The following is a 23,322-nucleotide window of genomic DNA, read 5'->3' on the forward strand; positions in this document are numbered from 1 at the left end:
ATTGGTTCCTGGCGACATTGCTTTGTAATGTGTCCAGACCCCTCGGCACTAGTTGGAGATATCCTTAACTTGTATGCTTGATCTATTGTGAAGAGCCCCAGACGCTAGTGGACACTCAACAATCTTCAATGCGATTTCACAGGATCACTAAATGTGTAACTCCTCTTTAAATATCAGGAAGTACTGGTACTCCTTGTGGAGATCCAGCTGGTGTGAGGAGTCTTACAGGCAATGCTCCCTGGGAAAAAGTATGCAAATTAGCTCTTCTAAAACGGTCTCTAGTGCCACCTATAGGAAGATTCCCTGTAAGTCCATGTCCGACTTATTAAAGGAACAGTGTCACGAAAAAAAATTTTTTTACATCAGTTTGATTTTAGTGTTTTATAAAAAACTTTTATATTTATTAGTGTTACATTTTTTTCTTTTTTCACTTTTTCCTCCCTATAAGGGCTGCCATTTTTTTTTTCCATTTCTGTATGTCGATTAACGACACATACAGACATGGAATACGGCACATACAGTCCCATAGTGAATGCGAACGGGGCCCGTTCCATCCACTATGCTGTACGCCGTCTGTGTGGGAACGGCGCCGCTCCCACACAGTCCAAGTTGAACTGTGCGACGTCCGGCGCCATTTTCCTGTGGACCGGAAGTCGCGGCCGGACAGTAAGATTACTACTTCCGGTCGCGGCTTCCGGACTTGTGCACTTGGAGCGGAGGTAGCGGACGGACCGGAGGGAGTGGCGGCGGCAGGAGCAGGTAAGTTATTTCTATGTATGTAAGTGTTTTACTGTGTGTTTACTACTGTATGTAAACCTACTACACTGTGTGTTAGCTCAAAAAATGGCGACACACAGTGTAGGAGGTTTGACCGTTCAATCCCCTCGTTTCTCCCGGCACTAGCCAGGATAAAGGAGGGGGGATTCTGAGAGCTCACTAGAGCGAGTGAGTTTTCTCAAATTTTGCAGCATAAAGCAATGTGGTTGCTTTACCACATGCAATGCTGCAATTTTGGGAATTGCTCCATCTAGTGACCAGTGCTGGGAAATATTATAAATTAGAATCTAATTTATCATATTTCCTGACTCGTGAAAAAAATTAGAACAATGTTTAATCACCCACACACTAATTGTTTAACTAAAAAAAAAAATCAATTTTTTTCTAGTATCACATTCCCTTTAAAGAGCCTTGAAACGTGACTGGGGATATGAGCCAAACCAGAGACGCTCGTCTGTAAACCGCTGTGTCGGATTTCTTGCTCCTTGTCAGTACAGAGCAGGGTACTGGTTGGCGGGGTGAGATGACTTTGACGCAGCTCTCGGGGGTACTGATCCTTCTTGCGGAGATCCAGCTGCTCTGGGGAGTCTTACAGGCTCTTTAATGGGTCGGACAGTGACATACAGGGGAGGTACCTATAGGGGGCACTAGAGAGAGTTCTCTTCCTCTAAAGTTTAACTAGTTAATTCCTGTATCTGGCAGATACAAGGCCAGCGTTGCTTGTGAGCCCTGTAATCATTTTGTACACTGTTGAACCCTTGGTATTAATGTGAATTGCACCCACTCCAATGAAGCTGCTGTGTATTCTGCTTTTATTATAGATTACAATTCACACACATGTTTTGCTAATGAAGCAGATCTCATTCCTGGCATGTAAAGAAGCGCAGTGTCCGCTGTAGCCGTTCACTTTCTAGTCTATCTCTGACCGCAGGGAAACAGTTGACTTATGGCTCTGAATACTTGCTAATGAGTCCCAACATTACCAGCGAGAGGCTGATCCTGTCTCGCCGGTATCATAGATATAAATGCTGTATTAGGTTATTGTATTTTCAGCTATTTCCTACTTTATCTGTTACATGAATTAGTAGCTTTATGAGCAGTAAACCGTTAATTGAGCAGCACGGGGGCATAGAGACAGTATTTTATGCCATATCCGCAGATTACAGCAGCCAGCAAGCAGAGGATCTGCCACAATACCCATCAGTACATTGCAACAGCCCCTAATTGTGCTCCATTTAGAGAATACAGGCTGCCATAAATATCACCTCCAGTCTGCCGGGAGCGCAGCAGCAGGCAATCCCTGCTCTATTACCAGAATGATACTCGTTGTTCTTTTCAGTCATGGGAGCAGAACGAAAATCATGGCCGTGACGGATCCGTCGTATGACAGACCACACTATTCCATCCGTCATATGACGGACTAAGCTATTTCATACTGAGCCAACCCGCAAAAAAATAATTGAATACCGTGCGGTTTGTAAATTATTTTTTATTTTTATTTTTTTTAAATAACATTGGAGTTTATGGGAGTGGAATGCCACTGTATGGTATGCATCACAGGTACACATTAAATATATATGTCGGTAAGCTTCCAACATTACTGTCTATATACGAACAGTGATGTCAAGAACTTCCCAATGCCAGAGTCCAGGGGCGTAACTAGGAAAGACTGGGCCCCATCTCCCCTTGTAGATAGTGCCTTTTTTACAGCCCCCCCTCCCCAGTAGATAGCGCCATACAGCCCCCCCCCTGTAGATGGCGCCATACAGCCCCCCCTGTAGATAGCGCCATACAGCCCCCCCCTGTAGATAGCGCCATACAGCCCCCCCCTGTAGATAGCGCCATACAGCCCCCCCCTGTAGATGGCGCCATACAGCCCCCCCCTGTAGATGGCGCCATACAGCCCCCCCTGTAGATGGCGCCATACAGCCCCCCCCTGTAGATGGCGCCATACAGCCCCCCCCTGTAGATGGCGCCATGCAGCCCCCCCCTGTAGATGGCGCCATGCAGCCCCCCCTGTAGATGGCGCCATGCAGCCCCCCCCCCCCCCCGTAGGGAACGCCATGCAGCCCCCCAACCTCTGTAGGGAACGCCATACAGCGTCCCCAACCCCCCAAAGAAATGCGACCTACAGTGTGTCCTACAAAAGACATGTATCCCCTCTCCACAGGATGGGGGATACATCTATGATCGCTGGCAGCGATAGGGAGAACGGGGGACTGAAAGTCCCCTGAAGTTCTCCATGACTAACCTCTGACTTCCGGCGTCTGCACAGCTCAATAAAAATGAAAGGAACGCTGGTCACGCAGGCGCACAAGCACGACCGGCGCTCCATTCATTTCTACAGAGCTGCCGACACAGACCCCGGAAGTCCGAGGTTTGTGATGGAGAACTTCAGGGGACTTTCAGTCCCCCGTTCTCCCGATCAATGCCAGCGATCACACATGTATCCCCTATCCTGTGGATAGGGGATACATGTCTTTTGTTTAATGGCAGAGCGGGGAGATACCTCCCTGCTCTGCCGTAGTGTTCAGTGGCGTCGCGCTGTAGCAGCCATAGCGGCTGCTAGCGGAGCCTGCGTCCATGGTGGGGGCCTGTGCCGGTGGGCGACGCGGGCCCCCTCATGCCGCGGGCCTCGTAGCAGCTGCTACGGCGGTAGTTACGCCACTGCCAGAGTGCCTGGGCAGAGCATCGGTTCATATATGGGCAGTAACGTCAAGGGCTTCCCCCAGGGCCGGAATCCCAGCCAGAGCATTGCCAACACTCTGGCCAGGGACTCGGGCATCACAAAGAGCCCGACAACTCGGTCCATATATGAACCGTGACGTCAGGAGGTTCCACCGTGTCAGAGTCCCAGGGAAGAGCGCTATTACCTACTTCCGGCCCTGAGGAAGCTCCTGGAGACACTGTTCATATATGGTCCGTGACTTCAGGAGTTTCCCCAGGCTACGTATCCCACTGTATGCCATAATGGGGGATACATTTTGCCCCTCTGTCGGAGGTGTACGTCAGGGTTATATAGAAAGAGAACCTTTCATTAACATTTTATTTATTTTTTAATTAAAGGTTATTGACACCCTTCCATTTTTTTGTGATTATTTTGCACAAATGAAAATCAGATTCCTTTTTTATACCTGATTTAATTTTCGTGTTGCTTGGACGGCAGGCAGTATGAAATGAGGTTTGTGGACCTGGAGGTAACCTTTCCATTTTTCTGCAATAGCTTAATGGAAACCTTTCTGGTTTTCGGCTCCTCTAGTAATTATTCCAGCGTGGCGAGCAGCGCTCAGCATCTTTTTGCAGGTTCCGTTTGTCTAATTGGTACTCGGGGTCTCATTATTTTTTTGCCCATTATAAAGGATACAATGTGTAATTGTAATCTGACGTGTGTTCTGGTTTTCTAGAAGCAGTCACAAAGCTATCAGGAGCAGCTCTCGGGCAGGAGACAGCTGCAGGACGAGGCAATTACCAATAACCAAAGCACAATCAGAAGATTGAGGTGCCAGCTTGACGCTTCTCAGGAGACTATCAGGAGCGACAGGGTCATCATTGAAAACCTCAAGACTACTGTAAAAGAAATCACATTAAGTAGGAACTCTCTGAAAGACGAGAATCACCACCTCTTACTGGAACTAAAAGATTGTCAAAAGCGATGCCAGGTAACCACATGATGAAAAGCGGCACCACCGCCCACGATGGTCCAATCACAAGCACCCGTCATTGGTACAAGCACATTATCGCCCTGCCAGAGCCCTCATTACATAAGTGCCCAGCTTTACTGTCCTGGTGTATTTAACAGGTTCAGTGCTGACTGGACAAGCTGGAACGTCTTGTGGTTGTGGTGTCCGCCCTGAAAGAGTTTGTCACTACTGACCGAGGCTCTAAGCTAGGGTGTTCTAGGAATAATGGGGAGAGGTAGTAGATTTTAGCACATTTTTGGTTGGAGAAGAAGCCCCTTAACCCTGCTGTAATTTTACCAGTTTGACATACACAAATAATGACTAAATTCTAAAATAAAAAAAATCATATTATACTAGTTTAGAACTGTAGACACCTGGCACATTGTCAAAAAGGCACCCAGCACTTTACACATTAGCGGGCACCTTCATGCAATTTTGCATCAAAGCATAACGTTATGTAAAAAATGCATAAAAATTAATGGTGGGCTAAAAGTCTGATCAAGCAGAGCGCACATCAAGTATAAAAGAACAAATGTACAGAGTTCATACATGCCGCATATACCTATGTCTACATGAACACATCTTCAGAGATCCAGAGGCCGGTCACACAGTTGACAAATGGTCTGATCAGGCACAGCGAGTGATTACATGTACTAATTTTCTCACCTATTGTAGAAAAAAAATAAAGTATGAGGGGTGATGGTGTGAAGAAAAGTTCCTGTATCCTCCAACGGGTCACGAGTTTGTACAGGTGGGGAGAGGACAGTAACTGGTTGTATCTTCCAGCTGCTTCCCTCCCGTCCCTCCTTTACAGAAACTCAAAACCAGGAACTAAAACTTTTCATCCTGCTCCACCACAAAAAGTTGTGATGTATTACTTACTTCCTTGGCAATGAAAGGGTTCAACATGATCTGGTAGATCTTTAAAGGCCGTATCGGTAAGAGGTCCCACATAGGCGTCCCAAGTGTCTTCTAGTAATCAGGGCTTTCTTGTTTTTGAGCAGTTGGAGCTGATGTGTCCCAAAGGGCCTGTTCACAATTTTATTTTATTTTTTTCATCTGAGGTATATGTTGGGAGGAGTCCCGACATATACCTCCTATGGAAGGCACTGACGTATCCCACTGTATAGGCATACAATGGGATATGTCTCCCCAGGCACAGTGTTGAGCCCAGGGAAGCCCCTGATGTCACTGTCCATATATGGACAAGGATGTCAGGGGCTTTCAACTATGGAATCCCCGGCCAGAGCATCGCAAGAGCTCTGGCCAGGGACTCCTATCTTGGGAAAGCCCTTGACGTCTGTCCATATATAGACAGTGACATTAGGGGCTTTAAGATGCCGGAGTCCCTAACTAGAGTGTCGGCAACGTTGGTGTAATGAAGCCCTATGGACACATTTAGCGTATATGTAGGGAGCTTTTGTGCATGCTAAACGTATGGCCAAAATGTGATGTGAACTGGTCCTAAAGCATGTTTATACAGTCTGGCCCCCTATGGAAGAAGGGAAGCGTGTTCTGGAGGTAAAGAAGATGCGAGGAGCCTGGTAGAAGGGGAAAAGGGACAGGGTGAGGATGGAGCATACAAGTGAATGTCACCATAATTACACATGTGGATGAATGATAACTAGAACAGGATCTTCTTGGAATTAAATCTGGGACCCCAATACTTTCTTTTATAAGATGCCCAATCTATGTTTGATTGCCTGTGAAGAAGGCATTGACCCTGTCTCGCCCTATGTCGGAACAATCCCAGATGGATTTGTCAATGTAAATCCTAAAGAGTGCTTGGGCCAGATTTCTCATTCTTCAGTTGCGTAGTAATAGCCTAAAACCAGCTCAAGCATTTCTAGTTTTATAACCCATTATTGATCAGTGGTCTTGAATGTAATAGTTTAACAACCTCACACGTTAGATAGACAATCAATTTCCTCTTTATCCCTTGACACCCAGACGATGGAGAATGAACTCTCTGAGGCTATGATTGAGCTGCAGGCACGTGAGGACCTCTCCAGGGCCGCCGAGTTACATCAGAGGCAGCTACACAAATGTGTTTTCCCAAATTCTCAAGAAAATAAGCTCAGGTAAGATAACCCTGATCTATTGATACAGGGTCACTAACCATAAAAGCTCTGGGCAAAGTGGGCTTGTTGCCCATTCTGCACCCTTGGTACTAACTGCAGTAAAATAAAGTGCGTCCATAGCAGAGAGGGAGAAAAAACGAAGGGGGAATTTATTAAGACTGGCATTTTATATGCCAGTCTTAATAGAATGAGAAGTTGGAGAAAATGTCACATTTATTACGTTGCAAAAGCCACTTAATAAATGTGTTGCGTCTTTCACCGGGCCGTGCATAAACAATTGTGGTGCAACGACCGCATCCATGCCCCATACATACCCCCACGTCGGTAACAAAATTAAAGCCCCGCATACTCCCCTCACCACTCCTCTTCTCCCCTCTGACTCCATCATTCCAGCATAAATTATACGACGTCCTGACGCTGCACGGCATCATTACGTTGTAGGAGGCGCGCTGGAATGACGGACGCGTGAGTATAATTTTTTTGTTCATTTTATTTAACTGGGCGTGGGGGTTAGTTGGATCAGGGGGGCAAGGTACGAGGCACAGTGCGGGTCTCTGCCTTGCTACGCCCCATAGAGTGAAATCCATGCCAGCTTGGAGCTAGCATAGATTTCTACTATAATTTATGCCAGAAAACTTGACCGTGCTGCCCACGCCACCTTTTCAGCAATGTGGCGAGGGTGACACAAAAAGGCCCCTACAGTTATGGTGGGCCTCCGTGATGGAAAGAAAGTAATAGGACTGTGATGTAACACATTTCATGTGTGATGGTTTCTAAAGATGACATCACTGACCTTGCTGTAAAAAAAATAAAAAGTTTTAATGGACAGGTCTTGCTGCAGATGACAGGGGAGAGCAGTTGCTGTTGCCAATAAGGAGAGATTAATCTATAGCAACTTCAAAAAATCTGATTTAATACCACAGCCTGAGATGAGGACTGGCATGACACTGCGGCCAGGTTGCGGTTTCCCCCTCTCTATCTGCACGGTGCCAGTCTAGTTTATTGAGAAGCTGAGACACTTGAGACTGTTTGGTTGCTAGGGATACACTGCCTAACAACTACAAACTTCTGTAAAGGGTTGTCAAGCACCACATCCCTAGCAACCAGTCCTCATCTCAGGGCACTGAATTAGGGGCAGAACAGGATAAGTAGGTAGTGTCAGGACTTTATCTGTAACTGGTGTATTAACCATGGAAAGACACTGACCGCCAGAGCCATTGTGTGTCCTAGAGGGGGAATGTAATCTTACATGGCACCAACTCATCTAATATATGGAATACATGGACGGCTCGAGTTTGCCAGAGTGGGAAACTTTGGCTCATTGACGGGGGTCCCAAGCGGGACCCCTTTTCTATAATGTTCATATACTCCAATAGGACATAAACAGGTGTTGTCTTTCTGAGCCAACTCCTCTAAAGCTGAGGGCAGATCCCTGTAGATTGAAATTTGAATAGATTTAACATTTTGTACTCTTATTGTATTTAATAGGAAATCGCCTTTTTATTTCTGTATTTCAGTTCTGAAGTGTCCAACGTGATCATGAAGGACCAGACTCCAAACCAAGAGAAGGTTCAGAAGAGATTAAAACTGTCTCATTGTAAACAAGATCAGGTAACGTGACCGCTGGAGGCCTCTCTTCTTGGGATTCATGGTGTTTGTGTGCGTCTGTTTATCGGGCTTTAATTGTTGAAAGGTTGATATTTGCACATTCGTCTCCTGTCAACACCAGAAATTCTAGAATATGAAGCCTTTGGATAATCATACTCTGCGTACATTGGATGATGCATTTCGATAACTATCCGGTTATAGGAGAGAACACGTTTTAACAATTTTCACATTATTCTTAAAGGGGACGTGTTAGGCTTCGGTACTGGTAAGATAAATATTAGTTAACTTTACTCCAAGGGCCCTTTATGATCGTGGTGCTGAAACGGGAAGAAAGGAATTACTGTAAACTTTTTTTTTTTTCAGATATTTCCCCTTCTGCGGCCTCTGTAGGGTAAATGTTATACAACATGGCACCCATATGTAATGCATTACTGAATGTAATAGCTTCTCTTGCTCATAGAATGGGGACCCCTCCTCTATAAGGTCTATATGCTCTAATAGGACATAAAGACCGGTTGTTGTGATGAGTAAACCCCTTTAAGAAATGAAAGATGAGGACCTCATTTATCAAAACGGTCTAACAAAAGAACTGGCCTTGTTGCCAATAGCAACCAATCCGAGCTTAGCTTAGCTTGGATTTCTTAAACTGCTCTCGAAAATTAAAGCTGTGCTGTGATTGGTTGCTATGGATAACTAGGTACAGTTTTGATAAATTTAGCAGTCTGGGTTCCAATTGGACAACCCCTTCCAATGAAGTCATCTTAGCAATCGGCTGATCGCCAGAGAAGGTGTTTATTGCTGGGGCAGGCAGCATGTGGCTGCTCATTCTCTGAACACTGAGATCGATCGCCAAAACGACCAGCAGATGTGCTCAAGTGAGCGCTGTGCCGCTTTGTTTCAGGTTAGCTCTGCACGGCTTTCCTCGAAAAGCCGAGCAAGTGGTGTACGGGCTTAATAGAAAGGCTGTGGATCTGTACACCGCTCGCTCAGCACTGAAGCCGAGCTTATGAGAAGCTAAGCACTTCTGCCGCTTCATTTAGCGATCGGTGGGAGTTTCCGTGCCCGGACCCCCACTGATGAAATCTTCTGACGTCAAAAGTTTTATGAAAGCATAGCTACACTTTAAGATTGTCATGAAAGTGTCTGTTGGATGCCGGCGCAGCAAACTACGTCCAGATCCTTAACCTGGTCTGCTATATAGCCTATAATATTGAAAAATATTGCATATGGCATTGAAACCTGAATTTCAGCCATGTACCCCCTAACCGTTTCTATGGTGTAGGCAAAGCTCTTACTGCCATGTGTATATTCCTGCACCCCCTCTTAGCGTCTGTCATCTTTGGGAATTCTCTGACACTTACATCCTCAGACAATTGGCTTACAAGTGGCGATGAATTTATGTAGTAATCATTGCTCAACGACAGATGGATGTGCAGATTGTGCGCCGCGCTGTCATGTAACATTGACTTCTCATCGTGTAAATATTACCATCAGAGGAATCTGTGTAATGTGTTTGTCGGGACACAGCGCCTGTCCGTCTGATGTAGGTGGTTCTGGTCACTGAAGTGTAGCTGCGGTTTGTACACTGGCAGCCGACATCTGGAGAATGTAATCAACATATTTGCAGACTCGGTATAATTACCTGTGGGTAGATCTGAAATGTCAAGTTCATAGTCTCGTTCCTTAAAGGCCTTTAACACGGGGTGTTATTTAAATAAATTTTGCAACATCGGCTAAAAACTTGCAATCATTAGCCAGTGTATGATGACCTAAAAATAATGGTGTGTCCATCCCCCTCGTATAAATCAGCATTTGCTAGTCATTCGCAGTCGAGACAGGAGGTGTGGAAATGTTGGCCGAGGCCAATGCTCAAAAAGGCAAAGACAAGCGATCAAAATTCCCAAAAAAAAGATTATTGTTCCATATAAATCTTTCGAATGTTCTCATCGATCGGCAGTCATTTTTACTCATTTGTCTTCACTCGGGCTGAATTGACCATATTGCTGTGAGTGTAGCATACGCCAGTTCTGTTGAAGGTTTCATCCATGACATGAATTTGCGGGGGTGGGGTTCCTCTATATCTGGCGATAAATCATTAGGGTGTTGATGTCATTTAGAGCATTAGCATTCCCACTGCCATGTCTGCTTCCTTCCAGTTGTCAAAGGTGCATTTTGTAATCCATCACAGTAAGCCTTATATCACCATGCCCGTCCTTGCAGAAACAAACACATTATGTAATATAACTGAAAATTGCTCGCCACAGGAAATACGAAAGTGTAAGATGAATATTAAAAATGGCCGAGAGTAGTAGACCGCTTGCGTTCGGAATTCAACAAGTTTGCGGATTACCAAACATTACAGATTGTCAGACTGATGGGGCGGAGGGTCATAAAATAGGTGTAGTCTCGCCAATCAAAGATGGTGGATCTGATTATGTATGGTCAGTTTAACCCTAATGCAATGCTGACCACTTATTCCATTTCATCCCTTGTGCTCATATTGCTAATCCTGGTTCCTTATCTTTTGCTTTTTACTCATAAGGGATTAAAAAAAATCTGAAAAAAACGCGTACAAATGTTGTGTTCTTGCATGAAGTCACAGCTGCTTTTCTCTTCCTGGGCAAGGGCCAGCTTGTTTGTCTATGTCTAACCCTAGATAGCCCTGTACAAGCTGAATTGTAACATGAGCAGGGTCTCATCACTCACTGGTTGTCTTGTGCTCGCTCTCAGAGTAGCAAGATTTATTATCCCTCTAATGGGTGAATAAAGCTCTACCTTTAGGATTGCAGGTCCTGTAAGAGGCAGAGGTAAATAATACGATGTACAATGCTGGCACACAAGCGGGTGGAGCATGACCAGTATACCAGGAGAAGGGCAGTGGGTATAATTGTGTCATGGACATGACACACAGCTCCGTAAGACGCTATTACTAGCACGATCAACCAATACAAATTTAAAGGTCTCAATTGTCAGCAATAAGGAGAGGTTAGGTAGGTCTCGTGGAGATGGATAAATTCCGATTTTCTTTGTTTTGCAGAGAATATAAAGATTGTGCATGACTTTGTTTTTATTTTTTTTGTCTTCTAAAGGCTGAAATAGATTTATCCATAAAAGAAAGCAGAAACGGTGGCCTTGAAAGGCTGGAAGCAGATGTCTCAGACCTAACTGAGAAGTTTCATCAGAAGAATATTACTATAGCAACCATAAGCCAGAAAGTCTCCAGACTGGAGCGAGAGTTTGACATGAAAGAGCATGGGAACATGCACCAACAAGTAAGAAGATTTGTTTATATCTGCTTATCTACCATTACCAAAGTGATTACTGATCTCTATTGGCAATTGCCACAATATCGATGAGAAACACTGGACCTATCTGCCCAACATCTACTGAGTAAAAATTGCAGTGTAGTATACAGGATCTGTCAGCTCTCCTGTGTGGTGTAGTACATAGGATCTGTCAGCTCTCCTGTGTGGTGTAGTATATAGGATCTGTCAGCTCTCCTGTTTGGTGTAGTATAGAGGATCGGTCAGGTCTCCTGTGTGGTGTAGTATAGAGGATCTGTCGGCTCTCCTGTGTGGTGTAGTATAGAGGAGCTGTCAGCTCTACTGTGTGGTGTAGTATACAGGATCTGTCAGCTCTCCTGTGTGGTGTAGTATAGAGGAGCTGTCAGCTCTCCTGTGTGGTGTAGTAAAGAGGATCTGTCAGCTCTCCTGTGTGGTGTAGTATAGAGAATCTCAGTTGTTCTCCTGTGTGGTGTAATATAGAGGATCTGTCAGCTCTCCTGTGTGGTGTAGTACATAGGATCTGTCAGCTCTCCTGTGTGGTGTAGTATATAGGATCTGTCAGCTCTCCTGTTTGGTGTAGTATAGAGGATCGGTCAGGTCTCCTGTGTGGTGTAGTATAGAGGATCTGTCGGCTCTCCTGTGTGGTGTAGTATAGAGGAGCTGTCAGCTCTCCTGTGTGGTGTAGTATACAGGATCTGTCAGCTCTCCTGTTTGGTGTAGTATAGAGGATCTGTCAGCTCTCCAGTGTGGTGTAGTATAGAGGATCGGTCAGGTCTCCTGTGTGGTGTAGTATAGAGGATCTGTCGGCTCTCCTGTGTGGTGTAGTACATAGGATCTGTCAGCTCTCCTGTGTGGTGTAGTATATAGGATCTGTCAGCTCTCCTGTTTGGTGTAGTATAGAGGATCTGTCAGCTCTCCAGTGTGGTGTAGTATAGAGGATCGGTCAGGTCTCCTGTGTGGTGTAGTATAGAGGATCTGTCGGCTCTCCTGTGTGGTGTAGTACATAGGATCTGTCAGCTCTCCTGTGTGGTGTAGTACATAGGATCTGTCAGGTCTCCTGTTTGGTGTAGTATAGAGGATCGGTCAGGTCTCCTGTGTGGTGTAGTATAGAGGATCTGTCAGCTCTCCTGTGTGGTGTAGTACATAGGATCTGTCAGCTCTCCTGTGTGGTGTAGTATAGAGGAGCTGTCAGCTCTCCTGTGTGGTGTAGTATGGAGGAGCTGTCAGCTCTACTGTGTGGTGTAGTATGGAGGAGCTGTCAGCTCTCCTGTGTGGTGTAGTATAGAGGATCTGTCAGTTCTCCTGTGTGGTGAAGTATAGAGTATCTGTCAGTTCTCCTGTGTGGTGCAGTATAGAGGAGCTGTCAGCTCTCCTGTGTGGTGTAGTATAGAGGAGCTGTCAGCTCTCCTGTGTGGTGTGGTATAGAGGAGCTGTCCGCTCTCCTGTGTGGTGTAGTATAGAGGTGCTGTCAGCTCTCCTGTGTGGTGTGGTATAGAGGATATGTCAGCTCTCCTGTGTGGTGTAGTATAGAGGATCTGTCAGCTCTCCTGTGTGGTGTAATATAGAGGAGCTGTCGGCTCTCCTGTGTGGTGTAGTATAGAGGATCTGTCAGCTTTCCTGTGTGGTGTAGTATAGAGGATCTGTCAGTTCTCCTGTGTGGTGTAGTATAGAGGATCTGTCAGCTTTCCTGTGTGGTGTAGTATAGAGGATCTGTCAGTTCTCCTGTGTGGTGTAGTATAGAGGACCTGTCAGCTCTCCTGTGTGGTGTAGTATAGAGGAGTGGTCGGTGTTCCTAAAGTGTTTTTTTTTTTAATGTTCGTATTCCTCCTAAAAATAACCATTCTGGAGAATATTTTTAGAACTCTGTGTTGTGATGTTCCTGTTTTTCCTCCTGGAAATGTATACATAAATTTCCAATTGGGTATTAACACTCTGTGTGAAGAGGCACAAGCCATTCACAAGCGCTGTGCTAACGGTATCAGACTATGTAGGGACACACCCTATTGACAACTGGAATGTAATTCCCAGTATTTGCTAAAAACAGATGTCAGGATAGGTGACAGGTTCTTTTTAATGGGGGTTCAAGGCTTTTAAAACCATTTTAAAATAAGTTAAAAATGTATGAAAATATCCATTTGTCTGTCTTATTAGTCCAAAGCCGTCTGTTTCCTCCTGGCCTCCATCTTCCACTAGGCAACTATTGAGGAAGTGGCGAGTAGCTAAAAAGGCAGGGATGTTTCTGTATTGTCACCATTGCAGACCAAGCTGCATCCTGATTTTCTGTATTTGTCAGCTTTGCTGTATAGATTAGGGAAAAATAAGCAGAGTAATCTCATAATCATTCGAGAGTGAGCGAGTTAATGACAGCTCTATTGTACTGCTGGAGGCATAAAGAAGGCAGGGTAGTACCAGTATACTATATATATATATAAAAAGCAAGTGTCTGGAGCAGCCCTGTAGCTGAAAAACCTCACGATTGGTGCAGGGCTTCAAAGGAGTGACCTCTCCTTGTAGTCCGTAGAAAAATAGGCAGGGAAGCAGCGCTCCAAATGTAAAAAAGGGATTTATTCACCACAACATCCCAGTGCAACGTTTCGCCCTCTCTGTGAGGGCATTTTCAAGCATCAAGCAAATTTGGGGTTTTCCTTAACGGTTAGCCATAATAAACATTAAAAGAATAAATGCTGGAAATAGATCACTCTGTGTGTAACGAGTCTATAGAATGAGTTTCACTTATTGAATTACTGAAATTAACTTTTTAATTATATTCTAATTCATTGAAAAGGATGTGTGTGTGTGTGTGTGTGTGTGTGTGTGTGTGTGTGTGTGTGTGTGTGTGTGTGTGTGTGTGTGTGTGTGTGTGTGTGTGTGTGTGTGTGTGTGTGTGTGTGTGTGTGTGTGTGTGTGTATATATATATATAATATTCCCCTGTCACTGCTTGATATCTGGGGGAGGGGCTATACTTTATCACTTCCTGGAGACTTTCCATTTTTTTTTTTTTTATTTTTTTTTTGCAGCTGCCATAAAGCACACACATAGTGTTGTGCTTTCAATACGGGAAGGAATTTTGTGTCCAATATGTCCGTGCCAGTAATGTTTTTTTTAAAGATTAAAAAGTAGCTATAGCATTTATTAAAAAAAACAGGACAAACCTATTATTTCTCTTATGTCTAATTACTGAAACTGTAATTTAATATATCAGACTTTCCCTTTTAAAGAGACACTCCCCCCAAAACGAAGCATGTGTACCATTCTGGTATTCCATGTGTCAGTCTATCACCTGTTATTTATCTCTATATATCAGACTGGGATGGTTGCTTAGCAGCAGTGTGGATCAGGCTCGGTGACTCGCTTTCTCTACTTGAGTCTATGGAGATCTATGTGTCACCCATCACAGGCTTCAGCAGTTCCTGTACCACACTAGTTCTACACAGAGGGGAAACTTCTATCATCAGAAACCACTGATACTTAGACAGGTTCCTGTCACACAGTATAATGTAGAAGAATATAGTGCAGTCTCCCTGTCTGTATACTTATGGTTTCTCAGCTTATTTAGGAGAATATAGAGAGAATGATAATCGGTGTCCCCCAGCATGCAGAAATGGTATGGTCTTTAGCTGATCATGTGATGCTGTGCTGAAGCATCATGGGATTGATAGTAAAGCAGAGAGGAAGAGAAAGCTGGGGAAATCTAAATCAAGATGGAGGGTTTTTTAAAGCACAGACAAGGCAGCAGTTCAAACAGTAAGAACAGTATAAATAAAAAGTGTAGTGTGGTATACAGTCATGGACAGTTGTGTTACCACTGGAGATCTTCTTTCATTTTGGTTCCCCTTTTATTCACGAATGGGCTGGTTTAATTTAGTTTTCCAGCATCTTCACACTGATCATGACCTCTATGAAGAATATTACCTTTGATAACAATGATGGCCTGTAACTTGCTTTTGCCTTGGCATGGGAATAAAGGTGTCAGAGATCCCATTGAATTGCTGCCTGACGTGTCCTCGACTATTCCTGCGTATGCAGAATACTGATGTAAGCCAATGCAGACTGATAGTTTCTGTATCTCGTGCTTGTCATTCGTTCCTGTATAGCACTTGCCCTCATAGTCGTACATTGAAGGGACTCGGGCTTGGCATTTATTCACTGTGCAGACAATTTTGTAATTGCAGATATGACATTCTACAGAAGTACTTTTTACGTGCTCGTGCCATGTTAATGTTCTTGTTTCTGCCGCCGGAGCCTCGGGATAAGGTCTTTGCTGTCAATAACTGAAATAGATCTCTGGTGCGAGACTCAAAAAAAAACGAACTCTTTTGAACGTTCTGTATAAATTAATGTTGCGGTCGTGCAGCTTATTGAAGTCTCATCCTACATCACATTACATGAACGGCCAGCAGTGACTTGTGGTTATTTAGCGGTATCTTAAAGGGGTTTTTATGTAAATAAAGCTTTAACCCCTTAATACCGAAGGTATTGTAGACCTTAATGACCGAGCAATTTTTTTTTTAGGTTTTTCCATCGTCTCATTCAAAGATCTCTAAATTTTATTTTTCTGTCGACATAGGTGTTTAAGGGCTTTTATTTTTTTTTTTTTTGCCGGACAAGTTGTATTTTATAATAGCACCATTTTGGGGTACAAATAATTGAATGATTAATTTTTTTTAGTGGGGTACCATTTTTTTTGCGTCTAAATTTTACGCCATTTACGATGTGGTATAAATAACAACTTAATTCAGCGCGTCGTTACGATTGTGGCGATACCAAATTTATATAGGTTTTTTTTTTTGTTTTCATACTTTTACACAGGAAAAACATTTATTTTTTTTTCTAAATTATTTGTCTTTTGTGTTGCCATATTTTAAGAGCCATAACTTTTTTTTTTTTTTTTCTTTTTTTTTTTTTCCGAACAATGCAGCTGTATGAGGGCTTTTTTTTTTTTTGCGGGACGCCTTGTAGTTTTTAGTACCATTTTGGAGTAGATGCGACTGTTCACTTTTTATCACATTTTTTTGAAGGTAGAATGAACAGATATCAGCAATTCTGGCGTTGTTTTCTATTTTACTTTTTACGACGTTCACCGTGCGGGTTACTTAATGTAACCAGTTTATAGTTGGGTTCGTTACGGATGCGGCGATACCAAATAGAAGTAACTTTTTACTTTTTTTTTCATAAAGTATTTTGTAAGGGGAGAAAGGGAGGTTTTTTTTGTTTTTTGTTTTTTTATTTATTTATTTTTACTTTTACTTGGGACATTTATTTATTTATTGCAAACTTCTGTATTGCTGTGTATTGTTGCCTGTCAGGTCATGCCTCTGGCATGGCCTAACAGGCAATTACTAAAGGCAGACCTGTGGGGCTTTGTTAGGCCCCCAGGCTGCCATAGAAACCATTGGCACGCGGGATGCCAGTGGGGTGAGCGAGGGAGCCCCCTCCCTCTAAAACCACTCTGATGCGCCGCTTGCTATTGAGCGCCGCATGTGAGGGGTTAAATATGATCGGAGACTACTAGTGGTCTCCGATCGTTGCCCTGAAGCCCGAGGCTGTTGGCAACAGCCCGGACTTCAGGAGCAGTCCGCACGATGCGGGAAAGGTTCTTCTGAAGTGCCGACGTGAAAAGGTGGCGCTTTCGAGGAACTACTCCAAACGGCCGACGTAAAAACACTATACGCCGGTCGTTAAGGGGTTAATGTTGTATCATGAAAAGTGCTACAACTTTCTAATGTATTTCTTGTTTCAATTCATCGGTTTTTAGGATCTCTGCTTGCTGTCTTTAAATGGAGTCATTTTTGTTTGCAGCCTGGTCTCCAGGCTCATACTTTTTACTTGCGTTGATACATTGTAGCAAAATTAGGACAGAAGAGGGCATGATGTAATTAAAGCAGAGTACATCTTAGACTGGATACATTTGTAACCACCTCCATGGACTTTGTTGGAATTTCTAATGTTTTTTTTTTCTCTTACAGCAAACGGATATTAAAAATGGTGAATCAATCGAAGCAAAGATTAGAGAAAAAAAGATACAAAAGACTGGAAAAACCCTTTTAAAGGGGTCTTCCTGTTAGGACACTCTTGTCCGTAAGCCCATTTAGGACCCCCTTTTAATAGTGAGAGCCTCTGCAGACAGGACTCCGCAGATCATATATTACATGGTCACCCATTTATGTGTATTGGCAACATGTAATACCATATTTCTCTTGCAGTGGCTTAATGTCCCCACGAGGGGTCCAGCTAGGTGGAGTGAGGGGCTGGTGGATCATGTTCCTTGGATACCGGGGGTGGGTTGCACTAACGAGCCACTCTACCATGGAGTGGGGGCAGCAAACAGAATCTTGGCCTCGTGTGAAGGAAAGTCTAGCTGCGCCTCAGTGTTGACAAGTAGAGGAAGATCAGACACATTATGACTCCTTTTTAGCTTGTGACGTATTTTGACTCGTACTCATTCTAGGTGGTCCTGACGGATGGTTCCGCAATGTTTTAAACCAGCAGGTGCTCATAATGTTTCCTGAGATTACAAAAAAGTCTGCTTTTTATCCAGAAACGGCGCCACTCTTGTCCATGGGTTGTGTCCGGTAATGCAGCTCAGCCATTTATTTCAGAGGAGTTCGGTTGCAATACCAGACACAGCCTGTGTGTCAAATATGGCGCTGGTTATTGAAAAAAGACCTTTACCCCCCTAAATTCTGTTGTGCACTTTATAATTGTGTGTGTGTCCCAGTAATAGCACATTTATAAACAGTTTTTGTTGTCATAGTATACCAATTTTTTGCTTTCAATGCCCTTCCTCTACACTTACATGAATGTCCACAAATGCTGCAGTTAAAGGGTTACAAGTCAGTCTTGCTGCTCCGATCTTATATTGACACCGACCAGCTGAAGCCGTGAGCGAAAAGACAGCGCTGACAATCACGGTGGGAAAATCAGGACTGTAATTGGACTGCATTCAGCCATCACGCCAACATAAACCTAACACTACTGTATCGTGCCTTGTGTCTAAGCGAACCGCAAACCTTTGATGTCTAGAGAACCATATGCAATATAGTGAGAAGCGTGATACAACACCACCCCCCACCCCCCTCCGGCCATGAGCGCTGTCTCTCCTGCCTCTTCTGTGGTCTGATGAATGTGGAATCACATAATTCCTGGAGAGCCTACAAAGTACCAGTTTTATTTATATGGCTATAAAAACTGTCAATTATCTTGGCTGTCTAAGTGTCAGACTCTTCTTAACAAAATCACTCGTTCATCTGAATGGAGGCGTCTTCAGAACGATCATTGGCAGGTGCCGGGATGGAGACTTTCATCCTTGTGTGCAGAGTAATAGATGGGAGAACATTTCCGAATCTTTTCAAGAGTTTGTCCTTTTTTTTTTTTTTCATCGCTGAATGACAGAGTAGAAAGGACGGACTGTGCTGTTATGTATTGCTAGAATACACAAGTCTTATTACATTGAATATCATCTAGGGAAGGGAGACATGTTTGGTCGCAGCATTGTGCTCTTCCGGAAGAGGCTATGTTGGCATTACCGACTGTATTGTCTGTCAAATCTTTGGGTGAAATATTTGTTTCATAATTGACCCTTAGGGGCCACGTATTGAAGCACGGATTGTATCGGTGTGTGTGTATGTTCTGAATACAAGTGAATGAAAAAGTGATTTGAAAAGAAAACGCACAAAAATTCTGTGTCCTCCTAACCGTTTTCACTTGTCCTTATCACAATCTGCAGATATGACATGTGTTCTGTCTGTATGGCAACTGGCTGCAGCAGGTGCACTCCCCCACTACTTTTACAGCATATTAATCCTTGCCCCCTTACTGAAGTTTTCTGCCCGTTTCTCTGCAAGATTTCTATATAACTGCGTATTTCAGGAGCTGCAGAAATTTCTGCAGACTGACAGACACTGAAGGCAAGTTTGCTTAATCATGTTTGTTTCTAAGTTTACTGTTCCTTTTAAGGGTGGAACTGTTCAAGATGGACATTCAGTCCAGTTTAATAGACTAGTCAATTGTATGCCCTAAATGAGTCCATGAAGTGATCAGGGGCCACAATTAAACCAGTGCAGCTACCCCTTCATTCTCCGGATCTGTGGTAGACCCTTAGGTCCAACCCAACGATCAGAAACTGATTACATACCCCTTTAAGGAGGGAGGTTTGTGGTAACTGAAGACTAGAGAGATAGGTGAGAGGTCTTGTGTCTTGCTGAATTCAAACAGTGCCACATTCTTGAAAGTGTCCCATATAACCATCGTAAAAATGTTATGAAATGTTGTAGATCTTGACATCGGCAGAAGAGTCTCATCCCCTTCATGACATGACTCAGGAACCGGAGATGGAGAAACCTCTGAAGCGCTGCTCCAATGGGCAAGAACTGGAGGGTCTTCAGCCAGAGATGATGAAACCTTTGTCCTGGCAGAGAGAGATTACTGGGAAACCGAGCCAAGGAAAACAACACAGGTACATTCATGTTTACACTGCACCAGGCTTTGAAATCTAATCCTGAGACACCTACATGAGCTGAAGTGTCCTCAGGCCATCAGCTCCTGTCACCCAATACTTTCTTTTAGGTCATGAACGAGGCCGACTTTCTTTTTATTTAGTCCTCCCATGACGTGTGGGGCTATTGCTCTCCGTAGTGATACTGACACCAGTCAGGTACAGATCTTTTGGCACCTGATAAGTAATAGAACCCATGTCACCCCAACAGTGGTCCATCAGGCAGAAGACAAATGGGGACTTGTTTGGTGGGATCCTAACACTAGATCTTCTATAAAGGTCTTCTCCGCAGACTGCTCCATTAAAATCTGTCTCGACTTTCATTGCTGCAGCACCGTCATAATACCCGTAACTCGTTGGTCACAGAGCAAGACTTATTGGTGACCCGTTGTTTTTTTCTGGAACGCAAGGAGTTGCAGAAATAATCAAAGCAACTGTAAGGGTCCCATTAAACAGTATCCTATATCTTGGCTGTCTAGACTCCTGGAACATACTCAAATTTTAAGTGGAAGACAGGGGGTTAACTGCAGACACCCATTTTTTTTCCTTTTTGCAGGTTTTCAGTGGAGTTAGGCCTTAAAGGGGCTGCCTCACTAAAGACAACCCCTTTAATATGGAAACTGCAGTGGCGATCTGCTTATCTTGTGGAGTCCAACTCCCAGGCCCCCAGCTGATTTTGCCTGGGAAAGTTGCCAATGCCTGATGTAGTATTATATGGCGCAGAACTCTCATATATTCACAGAACACTCGTTCCCGAACATTGCCCTGTGTAAAATGCTCGTTCATTGGCTGATCATATTGTTTATGCAGCCAAAGATATTATCAATGTCGGCAGCACATATGTAAACAGGGAGAGGCGCTGCCGACATGATAGAAATGTATGGGGACGAGCGATGGTTGTAACGAGCGCTCGTCCCCATACACAGCTCCTTGTGAAAGGAGCAAACAAGCGGCGATCAATGATCTGTCTCAATGATTGGCTCTTGTTTACACGGCCCGTGTCAGGCCGTGTAAGAGGACCCAAAGATGGCAAATAATTAGGACCGGTTTGCACCTGCGTCAGTGTTTCCTTTGTCCGTCAGAGGAGCAGAACAACGAAATTACAGGAATGCTGATTCCGTTATATGACGGACACTATCCGCGCCCGACGGAACCCAGTGACTTTATTAGGTTTAGTCTGGTGTCTGTGGTTTTTGCTATTGTATCCAGTATTTTCGGTCGGATCTGTGACGGAGGCCCCTAACGGAGACTTGAAGAGGCTCTTAGATGGGGAACGTTAACGTGATATTTTGTAAGCTAAAAAAGCAACTAAAATAACAAAATTGCCAGGAAGAAATATCCCAGTTTGCTGCAGCAGCAGAATCGAGTCTTTTCTCTAATTATCGATTGTGGATTCTAATATGCAGCTTTTCCTTGTGGATTATAGGCAGCTAAATAATAATCACAGAGCAGTAGATAAAGTGTTTATAAAATAAAACTGTTGGAATAATAGTAGTCAGTCGGCTGCATCCTTATAAAAAATTATCACTTGGGACCCCCACCAATCGTGAGAACGGGGGTCCAGAACCCCCAGATCCTCCTCACTGCTCGACTGCTGTCAGAAAATATATTTGTGACAAAACTTCCGTCACTCAGCTATTTTTAATTATGGCCCAAACTACGTCTTGAAGACCCCACCGATTTTTCTCGTCCCTTTACAAATTTGATAAGTGGCCACAAAAGTTGCATGTGATAGTTTTTTGGGGGCAGTTTGTTACATCAATGGGTTGTCTATGTAACACAGGACAGGTCCTCCAGAGCGAGACACTCATTGTATTCATTCTCTACTCTAGAGATGAGGACCCCCCTCTATTAACCCAGAATTCCCTAATAAGGTATATTATAAGTTATCTAAACTTGGCGGCCCCTTTTAAGAGGTTAATAGTTTTTCTTTATATATTCGGTAAAGCCGTAGTTCAAATAAGAAAAATCTTCGTATCTCCAGTTTCCAATGTTAGAAATGGATGATGACTACTCTATCGATCGTTTAGGCCTTATTTACACGAGCGTATTTAACGTCCGTGATACGCGCGTGAAAATCACGCACATCGCACGGACCTATGTTAGGCAATGGGAACGTTCAGACTGTCCGTGATTTTCACGCAGCGTGTGTCCGCTGCGTAAAACTCACGACATGTCCTATACTTGGCCGTTTCTCGCGCATCACGCACCCATTGAAGTAAAAAACGCACACGCTTGTGTGAATCCGGACTTACTGTCTTTCTCAGGAGTCTGGGACACGTATAGGTTTGTGTTATATAGTAATTACTCGTTTTATGAACATGAATCTCATTAAAACTTCTCAATAATTAACAGCGACTCATATACAGAGATGATTATGAACATATGGTTAGTAGATAATCGAGACATGCGTATTCTAGTCCTACTCTATATGTGAATGAACGTAGTGATATCCGTTACCCTGTATCCTCCCTCAATTCCATGCACTGGGGCTCTGTTAAACGAAGACTATTAATCCTGATCTTCCTGGTTCATGGATCTACAACACTGAGGACTGTTAAATCCCTTCCCCTCTCATCTCTGCCTGTGTATAAGTCACTCTTCAGGACTAATTCATCTACTAGACAGAACAGAGGAGCCACAGGAGTAGCTCTTGAGTGCCACTTGCTCTGGAGGACAATGACGTCGGTACATTACATGGACACCTCATTCATTTCAATGGAAACTTTGTAATGCTTAATTTCCCCTGTGGTGGCGCTGCAGGGGAATCAAACTCTTTCACCCAGGTTCCTCCACAGATTGTGATCGCCAGGGTTTCCAGCAGCATAAACCCACCGATCAGCTTCTCATCGAGGGGGGGCGGACTCTAAGAAATGCGGATTGTCCATAGCGAGCAACCCTTTACTCATGGGAACTACAGTATTTGACCCTAATGACATGAGGTTCTTGTGATCTCAAATCCACAGTAATCGAGGTAATCTAGGCATGATTGAATCTAGTATCATAGGCAAAGCTTTCCTGTGACCGCTAAGGCTACTCAATCTGTCCTTCAAGTACAATCTATGTATAAAAATCTGCATTACAGGAGACCGGTCGCTGCAGGATGGTGGCACTACAGCGATCTCTCACCATGGTTATGGAGGAACGTGTTCTGTCCTCACAGAGATATGTATGCTAATACAACATGCAATGAGAGGGGGGTGACTGCCTTTTAGGAAAATGAGAAATCTCGATGCATCCAGAGGTGACGGAGTCTTCTACTTCTACATTATTTATTCTGAGCACTTAAGAAGTGAATAATGCAGATCTCCACATGATCCCGGTGTGAATTGGCCCTTTACCATATTTGATAGAACTTTGCTTTGTTCCTCCGCTTTAGTCTGCAGGCTGTCAGGGC

At 44.0% G+C, this 23,322-nt stretch overlaps 1 protein-coding gene across 3 annotated transcripts in view; it reads left to right on the forward strand.

Annotated features, from left to right (window-relative positions):
• DEUP1 (deuterosome assembly protein 1) overlaps positions 1 to 23,322 on the forward strand; it is a 40,390-nt gene that overhangs the window by 10,397 nt on the left and 6,671 nt on the right. For 2 of the 3 annotated variants that reach the window (XM_075851475.1, XM_075851473.1), the window contains 5 exons: positions 4,182 to 4,436; positions 6,408 to 6,538; positions 8,056 to 8,149; positions 11,236 to 11,418; positions 19,705 to 19,886. In XM_075851475.1, the coding sequence (XP_075707590.1) occupies positions 4,182 to 4,436; positions 6,408 to 6,538; positions 8,056 to 8,149; positions 11,236 to 11,418; positions 19,705 to 19,886 (845 nt within the window). The remainder of the gene's footprint in view (positions 1 to 4,181; positions 4,437 to 6,407; positions 6,539 to 8,055; positions 8,150 to 11,235; positions 11,419 to 19,704; positions 19,887 to 23,322) is intronic. The other variant, XM_075851474.1, reaches the window with a different exon arrangement.

This window comes from Rhinoderma darwinii, chromosome 2 (assembly GCF_050947455.1).
Source record: "Rhinoderma darwinii isolate aRhiDar2 chromosome 2, aRhiDar2.hap1, whole genome shotgun sequence".
NCBI lineage: Eukaryota > Metazoa > Chordata > Amphibia > Anura > Rhinodermatidae > Rhinoderma > Rhinoderma darwinii.